Source organism: Raphanus sativus, chromosome 4 (assembly GCF_000801105.2).
Source record: "Raphanus sativus cultivar WK10039 chromosome 4, ASM80110v3, whole genome shotgun sequence".
Lineage (NCBI taxonomy): Eukaryota > Viridiplantae > Streptophyta > Magnoliopsida > Brassicales > Brassicaceae > Raphanus > Raphanus sativus.
Genome location: NC_079514.1, coordinates 19,734,257 through 19,746,531, shown reverse-complemented (window position 1 = coordinate 19,746,531; position 12,275 = coordinate 19,734,257). Strand labels below are relative to the sequence as shown.

General features: G+C 41.7%; 2 protein-coding genes across 2 annotated transcripts; one reads left to right on the top strand and one right to left on the bottom strand.

The window, feature by feature from the left end:
- Positions 1-5,819: 5,819 nt before the first annotated feature.
- Positions 5,820-6,861, top strand: LOC130511166 (ACT domain-containing protein ACR11-like). Its single transcript, XM_057008039.1, is given in 7 exon segments — positions 5,820-5,857; positions 6,000-6,045; positions 6,134-6,256; positions 6,363-6,374; positions 6,376-6,455; positions 6,543-6,629; positions 6,726-6,861. Coding segments are annotated over 7 exon segments (522 nt in total).
- Positions 6,862-9,532: 2,671 nt separating this feature from the next.
- Positions 9,533-11,947, bottom strand: LOC130511650 (uncharacterized). The gene is made up of 2 exons (XM_057008973.1): positions 10,323-11,947; positions 9,533-9,948 (listed from the first exon to the last, which is right to left on the bottom strand). The coding sequence occupies exons 1-2, from the start codon at positions 11,587-11,589 to the stop codon at positions 9,914-9,916; spliced, it is 1,302 nt and encodes a 433-aa protein (XP_056864953.1). The 5' UTR covers positions 11,590-11,947; the 3' UTR covers positions 9,533-9,913.
- Positions 11,948-12,275: the final 328 nt, after the last annotated feature.

Below are 12,275 nucleotides of genomic sequence, written 5' to 3'. Positions count from 1 at the left end.
TCTTGGATTGTGTAATCCGACCATCTCTCTGTTTTTCTCTGTTTTTCTTTGTGTTTCAGGAAGAAGAATGAAGCCCTGACGTGCCTGCAAAGGCACGGACTTGCCCTCCTTTTATAGAAGAATGGGTGGTTACTTTCCAACCATTGCACCTTTCGGTATCATTTCTGGCCATTGATTTAATCAATGGTCCAGATCACACCTGTTCGCCTATGGCAGTTACCAGACGTCCCTGACAGCCTAACTGCCTCTAGACATGTCACACACAAGCCTAGCTGGTTGCCCAAGCCCCTGGTTCAACCACAAGTGCCCACCGGCTCACCGGCACACCCGGGTGGTCCACATGGTCCGACCACTGTCCGGACCTGGCCCAACTGCCCAAGACTTGAACACTCAGTCTAGCTGAGTTGAGCTGATCCCCAGCTGACCCAGCTGAGTGAGCTAGTTCATCCAGCTCAGGGAGCTGACACACTCTTCAGTGAGCTACACTGAGCTGCACTACACTTCATCTAGCTGGTCGAGCTTGCTCACTGCATCGCCCAGCTGCCATACACTTTGTACAGCTCCTTTATACTTGTCTCCTTCTTGGTTTAGCTATATCTTAGCTTCCTGATGCCCTTAACCTTACTTCCAGGCCATGATACCCTTGTGTTTAGGTCACATGAGCTGACTGGTGCGTCTCCTTGCACCATGGTCGATCCTAAGGATCATATCCAGGATCAGGGACATGACAAGTCTCCCCCACTTAGAATGGATTCGTCCTCGAATCCTGTGGTGCTTACATCCCATATCATGACAAAGGTTCCAACTGAACTCTTTGCTTCCTGTACATCCGCTAAGGTTCATGACCCCAGTCACAACTTACTGGATCATTCCTTAACTGACCACAGCTTATCCCAGCTTGGACCTGTTGCGATCTTAGTCCCTACTAGACTAAACCGCCTCATACTTGACTTCTGTCCATCACCAGACATAATCATACTTTGATCCTAGTCCTTGACTAGATCATTTTCAGTCCTTAAGAACATACTGCATACTCGAGTCTTAGTAGATTTACCCAATCTCTAAGCTACTCAATGTATCAGTCAAGTCTTAAAGAACTCGATCACATTCCAGTCCTGTCCACTCCGGGACTCCACCGTCTCAATCCAACCATAGGTCAATCTCCGACTTGGTTGTGCTGCGACCCTCGTCCCTCACTGGACTTAGTTGACCTCATCTCAGCCATCTCGGCTGGTGCCAAACGATACGGACTTTTGGACATTGGGACCGTTCCCGGTTCTAGTTCGATCATGCTCGGGTCAGCCCCTGCAGAAGGCACATCCTGCAGCGCCCGAAACACATCCTTGAACTCTTGAACCAACCGAATCCTCGTCCGGGCTACCACCCCCTACAACCTCCTTAGTGTCAATGGTCGCCAACCAGGCCTCATGACCACCTCCCAGCATATTTTCCACATGGACCGCTGAGATCACTAAGCATCCAGAGGTTGGTCGGATCTTGGAATCTGATCGGGGGTCCACACCCACTCTCAAACAGCACCCTTCCCCGGTGACAGTCTAAGGTGGCCCGATTCTTTCCAAGACCAATCCATCCCTAAGATCACTTTATGATTCTTAAGGCTAACCACAATCAGATCCACAGGCATCGCCCTTTCTTGGATCATCACTGGGATGTCCCTAACAAGGCCTAGTGAATGCATCCTTTGGCCTCCGGCCGCACTCACTATCCCGGGATCATCCCCTATACCAATGCAAACAACCCCTTTCCGATCATATCTGGACTCACAAACAGTGTGTAGCTCCAGTATCGAAAGGTACGTTGATTCCACACCACTGATCATTAAGTACCTAGATGAGTAAGACATCGGTTTGATCACACATTTGGAAAACGTCCCATACCATTCTCCAAAGTGTAACACTTCTGTGAATGTCCCATACCATTCACAAGAGTGTTTGTATTATACCTCAATCCCCATCATACTAAGCCACTTAACATCGTATTCCCAATTCATTCAAATTGATCTAAGGAATCCTACCTTGGCTTATACCGAGTCCCAGTATACTAGCCATGTAGTGTCTCCCTTAAACCAACTTGAACCTCGCAAATGCTCACTTGTTTTGAATGGCCACCAAGGATAACACTTACCCCCAAAGAGTGCTGCACGTTTCTTTCAACCTAAGCCACTCTCAGGTTCATGTTACTTCCCTGGTCCAGGTCATCCATAGAAGATCTTGCATTGCATCGATCCGTCCAACCCGTCTATTATTTCCAGATAACTAGATCAACCAACCCTCTGTTTCAAGATCTTGCCATTGGGGAGAGCATCTTGGCCAAGATGGTTCACCTTGGAACTTTCCCGTTCACAAGCATGATCCCCTATCTTGCCTCAGCTCCCTCTTGGCTCACCTAGTAAGGTTCCATGGTCATCTCAGTTTCCAGAAATAATTTCGGTTTGGAACACAATACCTTTGAGCAGTTAGTTGAGCTGAAGTTACAACCCAATCAGAACCTCCACTCATCTGCCTCAAAAGGATCCACACTACCTGAGAAATACTTAGTTCTCATCTGAGCTATGTGCTCCAGCACCCTCAGGTAGTCCACTAACCAAGCTGCCTTAGCTGGTGGATCAATCTAGACCACCTCAGCTACTAGCCCAGCTTGATCATTAACTGCCAAAACAGCTGCCCAATCCACCGGTTAGTCCTCCCATTGCTTGCAACAAATGTTTGGATCAGCCCGGTTCACATCACAAGAGGATTCAATTTCCCCTTCCAGCTGCAGCTCAGCTCTCCCCACTAGAACCTCAGTAGGGTTGAGCTGACTTACAGTCAATCCAGCTTCATTGTTAACTTCCTCCAGCTGAGTCAACAATAAAACTGGTGGATTTATTACATCAGCATCTACTTGTCCGGATGCATGGGTGAACAACCACAACCCAACGATCCTAGAATCAATCTCAGCATCGATTTTACGGTTTTGACGGGAAAACTAAAAATTCGATTTTATGATTTTGGTGAGAAATCTCAATTTTACGGTTTTGGAAAAAAACTTGATTTCACGGTTTTGGTGGGAAAACTCGATTTTACGATTTTGGCGGGAAATCTCAATTTAACGGTTTTGGCGGAAAAACTCGATTTACAGTTTTGACGGAAAAACCCAATTTACAGTTTTGACGGGAAAACTCGATTTTACGGTTTTGACGGGAAAACTCAATTTTACGGTTTTGGCGGGAAAACTCGACTTTACGGTTTTGGCGGGAAAACTCGATTTACAGTTTTGATGGAAAAATTAGATTTACAGTTTTGACGGGAAAACTCGAAAACTCGATTTTAAGATTTTGGCGGGAAATCTTCATTTTACGGTTTTGACGGGAAAACTCAACTTACGATTCTGTCAAGAAATCTCGATTTACGGTTTTGGAGGGAAAACTTGATTTTTTTCCTCTAAATAAAATCCTATGATTTTTGTATCATTTGGCCGCTCATGTCCATTTTGGTTAAGACCATTGGATTTGGGTCTAATTGGTTAAACCCAATTGGACATTTTTATTTGTTGGTCTAATTTGGTTTAGTCCAAATGGGTTTGGACATGGGTGACCAATGACATGATGTCCAAATTGACATCCCTACTTCTTGGTTTAGCTATATCTTAGCTTCCTGATGCCCTTAACCTTACTTCCAGGCCATGATACCCTTGTGTTTAGATCACATGAGCTGACTGGTGTGTCTCCTTGCACCATAGTCGCTCCTAAGGATCATATCCAGGATCAAGGACATGACACTTGGTGTTGAAGTTTCCTTTACTAGCTGTATCTAGTGCTGTCTGATAGACCAGATCTAATCCTCTGAAGAAAGTGCTAAGCAGCTGCACTTTATTGAATATGTGGTGTGGACAATCTCTCTGATAGGCCTTGAAACGAATCCAACATCGTCTGAAAGGCTCTGTAGGCTTCTGCATGAATGTAGCAATATTGCTTCTCAAATTTTCTGTGCGTGCCTCATCCAAGAAATTAATCAAGAAAGCATTCTTGACATTATCCCAGGATGTAAGAGATCCTAGTGGTAGTTGCTTAATCCATTGCAAAGCTTCTCCAGTAAGAGAGTACTTGAAGAGCTTGCAAAGTAGGTAATCAGCTGGTACTCCATTGGCATTGATAGCAGATATGAGATCCTCGTACCTCTCTAGATGGTCCGTTGGATGCTCGTGAGATGCTCTACTGTAGGGTGTTTGTCCTACAAGTGTGTAGTATATAGGCTTCACCTCAAAATCGGCCCTCTGAATGTCTGGAGGATGGATTGCAGATTTGTAGTATTGATCTGGACGATTGTAGTCAGCATGTGATCTTTTTCATGTGGCTTCTTCTGCAGCTTGAGCAGCAGCTTCAGCAGCTTCAGCTTCTAGATCAGGGATTTCAGCCCCCTGATCATTAATCTTTTGGCCTGCTGCATTACGCAAGTGACCATCTTGATCACGCAAGTTCCCTTCGTTGTCTTCCCCGAGTTTCAATGTAGAGACCATGTTCTCGGTGTTGATAAATAGGCGAGTAGCGGCATCGGTCGATTTTGGATGAAAGATGTTGGTCGAGGGGTACTGAGAAGTATCGGTCGATGTGGATGGAAAAGTATCGATCGATTTCAGGTGAATGAGATCGGTCGATGTCGGTGAACTGGTAGGGGTCGGCGGTGTCTAAAACTCGGCAGACGGCTGTTGATAAAAATTGGTCGATGCACAAGCGGGTGTATCGATCGACGCGGAACGAATCTGTTTGTGGATTGAATGTTCCAAAGCAACTGGATCAGTAGATAAAAGTTCCTTGTTTTTTTTGCTTCTGGTTATGCTGGGCATGCACCTGAAATGAAAAGAAAGAAAATTTTATCAGTAACATTTTTAAAGTAACAAAAACCTAGACTTAAATAAAATCTAATGGCGATTAAAACTCCCCGACAACAGCGCCAAATTTGATAGCGTGCTCAAATTACCTTAAAGTAGCCTTACTCTCATCAAAAGAGGTCAAGTTGTAGTATTTAGGGATCGAATCCACATGGAGCTAAGGAATCACTAGATCTTATTGTAACTAAGCTAGGTTGGAGATTTTAAAGCAGTAAATAACAAGTAAATTAAAAACTGGTTTGAGCAGGACAATTACTCAATTGATTGATTAGGGGTTAACAAGTATGATTAAGGCTAGACTTAGGATTACTATTCAGGTTATCAGGATTATAATAGTATGAATGTCTATGTGAGATGTTTGCATTATATTAAAGAACTCAACGATGCAATATCCTAACTGTCGTTATGACTATCTATTACTAGAACCGATGTGACTCCCTTTGGCGAATCATAGATTAGGGCGTCGATCGATGTGCTGTTGCCGATGTTGATCGACAGTGTCTCGCGTCTATCGATCGATTACTCTATCGGAGATAGATCGATGCGCTACTAATAAGCTTTAAGCGTGTGGCTGACAACAGTTCGCTAAGGAGTTTGCCAAATCAGCTGTCGCTTGTTTCCAGCAAATTCCTAGCTCAGAGAAGATAGATCCAAGGATTTTATCTTTGTTATCATGTGTAGGTTAGCTACTCTTACACAAATATTAAGCACAATTTTCTAAGATGAATATCACATACTCAGGTACTCATATTTGGGGCTAATCCCTCAAAACCTATTTGAATCATAAATCTAACAAAGATGTTTACTGAGACATAGCCAAGCAAAACAAAATCATAGTAAATAAAAGCTTCATAAAATAGAATAGAAAACAATGGTGTTCAAGATAGCTCTCAATAATAACTCTCTCTCTCTCACCAAACAAAGAAACTATGTCTAAAGACTCTAAGAAATATCTTGTAAAAACCGTGTATGTGCCAAAACACATAAACAAGACATAAATACTATAAGAAAAAACACAGTTTCGCTTTCTAGGCACACATTGTTTGAGCTTACTCTATTTCTCTGTCTTTTTTGTATTTTGGTGAAATTGTGTTGTTTTCATGTGTCAGCTTATCGGGGTTGAAACCTCGAGCAGCAAACGCTACTGCTGTGAAGGTATGAAATGATCGGATTAGACAAGAAGAGTATAGTAGTACCAACAATAAAAATAAAATATTTTAAAATATTTTCTTTTCTTTTGAAGAATGGTAAGCAAGATTCGGAAAAAGTTCCAACACCAGTGGTCATAATTGACCAGGATTCTGACCCAGATGCAACCATTGTCGAAGTAACGTTTGGAGATCGTCTCGGAGCTCTACCTGACACTGTAATGAAATCTTCTTCCAACCCTTTATTTTTGCTGAGTCTTTGTTCTTCGTGTTGTTCGTAATCACACGCTCCCCATTCTTTTCTTATCACATGTGTTTCTCCAGATGAATGCATTAAAAAAACTTGAGTCTGAATGTTGTCAAGGCTAATGTTTACCTCGATTCTTCTGGCAAACACAAAAATCGCCATTACTAAAGGTATGTCTTTTTTTTAAGATACTCAACATTACTTTTGATTCAAGTCAGAGAGTTGACTCTTGTGCGACTGTTATTATTTTAAAACAGAGATAGTCGAAGAGAAGTAGAAGATCCTGAATTACTCGAGGCCATCCGACTCACAGTTATAATATTCAGTGAATGTCAACAAGTTTTGTTAGTCTTAAGATTGACCGAAAGCAATATTTTTTTGGTTTACTCCAGTCCTGCAAAGCTTCAGGTTATAAACGTTTGTATATTATTAAATCTCAGAGTCAAAGATAAGAAGAACGAGAGTTTGAGCTTCAAGATCGCATTGAGGAAGACGATGAGTAAAAAGAGTTTGTTATTCTTGTTAGTTACAATTGTACATCTGGTTTACATATATATAGAAGTCCGGTTAAGCTAAAGGAGACTTAACCAAACATGATCACATAAGTAAACCGGGATTTCTATACTAATACCCCCCCCCCTCAAGTCTTTATCAGTGAAACACAACGATGATAAAGACTTGATAAAGACAGACGTTGAAGAAAAGAATAGAATGGACCAGGATGTAGGGGTTTAGTCAAGATATCCGCGAGTTGATTGCCCGTAGTAACGTGAAAGGTCTTGAGACGTCCAGCTTTGATCTGATCACGTACTGTGTGACAGTCAATCTCGATATGTTTCGTCCTCTCGTGAAACACCGGGTTAGTAGCAATATGGAGAGCCGATTTGTTGTCACAATATAGCTTCGCAGGTCCAGTAACTTGTACACAGAAGTCCCGAAGAAGCTGTTGCAACCAAATCAGCTCGCAAGTCACCATCGCAAGGCTTCTATACTCAGCCTCTGTACTACTTCTACTCACAACACCTTGTTTCTTTGACTTCCAGCAGATCAAGGAAGAGCCAAGATAAACGCAGAAACCAGTGATGGAGCGACGAGTCTCTTTACAAGTAGCCCAGTCAGCGTCAGCAAAAGCGTTGAGACATAACTCTGCAGAAGCTGAATACATCAATCCTTGACCAGGATTGTTCTTGAGATAGCGTAAAACCTTGTGAGCCGCTTGTAAATGTACATCAGTAGGAGCCGAAAGAAACTGCCTGAGTTGATGTACAGCAAAGGTGATATCCGGTCGAGTTATAGTAAGGTACAAGAGACGACCTATCAGTTCTCGATAAAGAGTGGGATTCGGAAGAAGAGAACCAAGATCCTTTGTAAGATGCAGAGAAGGATCCATCGGTATGGAACTTGGCTTGCATCCAAGAAGTCCAGTATCTTCCAACAGGTTGAGTGTATACTTCCGTTGACAAACAGAAATACCCTCTGATGATCGTGCAATCTCAAGACCAAGAAAGAATCGAGCCGGTCCAAGATCCTTGATCTTAAACTCTGAATGTAGAAGAGTCTTCAACTCTGTAACAGCTGCATCATTGTCACTTGCAATCAAGATGTCGTCAACATACACAAGGACTGCAACGAAGGAAGTACCAGTATTCTTCACAAACAGAGTATTATCCGATGGTGACTGAAAATAGTTGGCGCCCAAAAGAACTGAAGATAATCTTTTATACCACTGTCGTGATGCCTGTTTCAGACCATATAAAGATTTCTTCAAACGGCAGACAGGATTAGGAGGTAACTCAACACCTGCTGGAGGAGTATAACCCGGAGGAAGTCGCATGTATATTTCCTCATCGAGCTCACCATGCAAAAAAGCATTGGAAACATCCATTTGTGTGAGACTCCACCCTTTGATAGCAGCTAAACCGAGCATCAACTTCACACTGGTCAACTTTGCAACCGGAGAAAATGTATCAATGTAATTGATACCCTCTTGCTGAGTAAATCCCTGAGCCACCAAGCGTCCTTTGTATCGCTCAACTGTACCATCAGCATTATATTTGATGGTGAAAATCCACTTACAACCTACAGCATGTTTCCCTTCTGGCAACGCAACAATCTCCCAAGTACCCTTTTGCTCCATAGCCACAAGTTCCACATTCACAGCCCCTTTCCATTTATCTGATGTCATAGCCTGTTTAAAAGTCTTTGGTTCTGTTTCCATAGAATAAGCAATGACAGAGGACTGAAAAGTGGGAGTAAGACGATCATAAGAAAGTACAGAAGAAATAGGATATGGAGTTTTAAAAGAAGGAGGAAACAAAGGAGAATTATATGAAGAAGAAGGGATAAGGAAGCAGTGAGGAGTAATAGGAGGATCAAAAGAACGAGGAAGACGAACTGAAGAAGAAGTTATGGAAGGAACAAGAGAACAATGATACTGAGACAAATAAGTGGGAGCCTTAGTCGTTCGTTTTGGTCTAGAAACATGAGAAAGATCAGTACCAGTAACCTCGTGAACAGGTTCAACCGTGTTATGAGTGTGTGAACGTGACACAGAATCAGGAGGTAAAGAAGTACTATCAGAGAACGAACTAGGCATTGTCTCAACAAAATGCAAAGGAGCAGGCAAAGGCAATATAGTATTGGGAAACATGTCTACAGAACTAGACAACAAGTCACTCGTTTTAAAAGGAAAGACTTTCTCTTTGAAAACAACATTCCTAGAAATAAGAACAGAGCGATTTTCAATGTCTAACAATTTGTACCCTTTAAAACCGGATGGATAGCCAAGAAAAACACAAGGGATTGCACGAGGACTGAACTTGTTCCTATCTTTTGCATTTGTAGAAGCAAAACATAAGCAACCAAATGAACGAAGTAAAGAATAATCGGAAGCTTACCTAACATTTTTTCAAGAGGAGATTTATTATTCAGGAGCGGAGAAGGCATCCTATTTATCAGAAAAACAGCAGTCATTATACAGTCACTCCAATAAGCAAGAGGCACATTAGATTGAAAGAGTAAAGCTCTTGCAACATTCAAAAGATGCTGATGTTTTCTTTCCACAACTGAATTTTGCTGAGGTGTATATGTACAAGAGAAATAGTGAATCATACCCAAGTTTTTAACAATATCAGTGAAAGCGAGTTCAGGTGCATTATCAGATCGAATGGCTTTGACTTTGGCATTGTATTGAGTCTCAACATGTTTAAGAAACAGAGGAAAAACGATTGAAACATCTGATTTTTTCTTTAACATGTAAATCCAAGTGATCCGAGTACAATCATCAACAAGAGTAAGAAAATATCTATAAACCTCCACAGACTCAACACTAAAAGGACCCCAAACATCAACATGAATCAAATCAAAAGGATTTGAAGCAAGATTATTATGAGAAATATAAGCCAAACGACGCTGCTTAGCTAAAGGACAAACTGAACATGGTGAAGACTCAGACTCAACATTCTTATAAGCTGGTAAAGAAGACGATATTGTCTTGAAAACAGTTGAAGATGGATGACCCAAACGGTGATGCCAGACAGAGCTATCAGTTGAAAGCGAACTACAGAAAACATTCTTGTCAGAAGAAACAGCAGGAGTTGAATCAAGAATGTATAGATTGTTGTATAGGCTACCCTTCCCAATCATCAAGCCCCAAGAAAGCTCCTGAATCAAACAACCATTTGGAAAGAAATGAGCAGCACAAAAGATAGAACAAATTAGACTACTCACACTGATTAGATTGAACTGAAAATCAGGAACTAACAACACATCATGCAATATCAAAGAATCAGTGAGTTTAATAGTACCAGTATGAGTGATTGGAACATAACTACCATTAGGAAGAGTAACTGTGACAGAAGAAACTGGTGCAAAACTATCAAACATTCCTAGATCAGAACAAACATGACTAGAGGCTCCACTGTCTATGATCCAAGCATCTTTGGGAAGGAAAGATTGTAAAGAAGAAAGGCAATGATTTTTGTATTTTAGGGTATTATTTTCAGAAGTGAGATTGATAGAAGGAAAAGGAAAGATACCAGCAGAACAACGAGGATCTATGACACCATGTTCTGTGATTGAACCACATGGAAAAGAGGCAGATGAGGAAGGGACTTGTGGCTCTGAAACTCGTACATGAGCATTAAACTGCGCAACCAAACTCTGTATCTGCTGAGGTGTGAAGTTTTGAAGGTTCATATTCAGACCACCACTCGTAAGCTGAGGAGAAGCTGGAGGAGGTTTAGGAAGTAAACCATGATCAGTATCTGCACAAACAGTCGCTACAGCATTAGTCAAAGGAGGAGGTTGTGCACTGTCTGGAGTCGGCTTGTGAGGAGCCTGTAAAGGCCGAGACTGAGATTGGTTTCTGTTCTGAGAATGTGATGCTCCATACGTCTTATAACCAGGCGGAAAGCCATGAAGCTTAAAGCACTTCTGAACAGTGTGACCAATCTTCCCACAATGAGTACAAACCGGTTTCTGATAAGCACGACCATCATTGTAAGCTGCAACATAAGCAGCATCAACAGCTACAGAAGACGAGTTGATAGCCTGAAAAGCCACATTATCAACAGCAGTCACAGGACGAATTGATCTCTGACGCTCATCCTGTGTGACAATGTTGAAAGCTTCTTCAATATTTGGAATAGGCTTAAGCATCAATATGTGACGTCTCGTATGTTCATATGACTCGTTTAAGCCCATCAGAAACTTCGAAACCCGACTCCTCTGTTGTAACTTCTCCCATAAGGAAGCAGCATCACATTCACACTTCCCACATGTGCAAACTGGAAGCTCCACAAAGTTACGATGCTCCTCCCATAGAGTAACCAACTCAGTATAGTACGCAGATATATCCATAGACCCTTGTTCAAGCTTACTTAATCGTTGCTCAATATCATACACTCGGGGAGCATCATCTTGCTTAAAACGAGAGATAAGGTTGTTCCAGATCCCTTCTGCACTAGAGATAAACAGCAAGCTTTGCCCAATTTTCTTGGAAACGGAGTTCATCAACCAAGTGGCGACGATGTCATTGCAACGAGACCACGCACCATAGTCACGGTGAGTGATAGCAGGCTTAGGGATCGTGCCATCAATGAAACCTAACTTGTTGCGAACGTTCAACGCCATTCGAACAGATCTTCGCCAAGAATGAAAATCTGATGCTTGAGTCAAACGATCTGTTACAAGAGTCAATCCAGCATGATCATTATTATGAAGATAATATGGATTCTCGTAATGATCGGTCTGGGAACGAGCTGAATCTGACGACGGAGGGAGCTGGGATGAGAGATTCGCCATAGAAACAATCGACGAAGAGTATCGACTCAATCAACAAGAAAAGTAACAGACGAGTGAATCGATCGATCAAGGAGATGATCAATGAAAGAGATGAATCACGAACAAGCAACAAACCAGAATCCCAAAGCAAATCTCACTAATCGCAAGGACGACGAAGTAGAAAAATCGCGAGAGAGAAAGCAGAGGGAGACTCATCGAAAACGATTCCAAAGCTCAGAGGTCGAAGCGGAAGACGAGTATCATTTACTCTGATACCATATTAAATCTCAGAGTCAAAGATAAGAAGAACGAGAGTTTGAGCTTCAAGATCGCATTGAGGAAGACGATGAGTAAAAAGAGTTTGTTATTCTTGTTAGTTAAAACTGTACATCTGGTTTACATATATATAGAAGTCCGGTTAAGCTAAAGGAGACTTAACCAAACATGATCACATAAGTAAACCAGGATTTCTATACTAATATATATGTTCTCAGTTGAAGTTATATCTTTTTCCCCCTAATATGATTGAATCCTACTTTTGTTTTTCCTTCATTGGCTAGGTAAATATCTTTTCCAAGCCCGACAGCTTCTAGAATCGTCTTTAGCGTCTTGAAAAATTTGCAAGAAAGTTTAAATCGAGGGTATTTATCGATGCTGAATATTCTAGAAATATTTATTTCTTTAGATTTATCTTTATTTTTTATTAC

Bases quoted from the DNA above. Each gene is read 5' to 3' on its own strand.
- LOC130511650 (XM_057008973.1), bottom strand. From the start codon at position 11,589: ATGGCGAATCTCTCATCCCAGCTCCCTCCGTCGTCAGATTCAGCTCGT. The intron at 9,949-10,322 runs GTATCTTTCCTT...TGTTTGATTCAG, and splicing joins AGATCCTCGTTGTTCTGCTG to GAGCTTTCTTGGGGCTTGAT.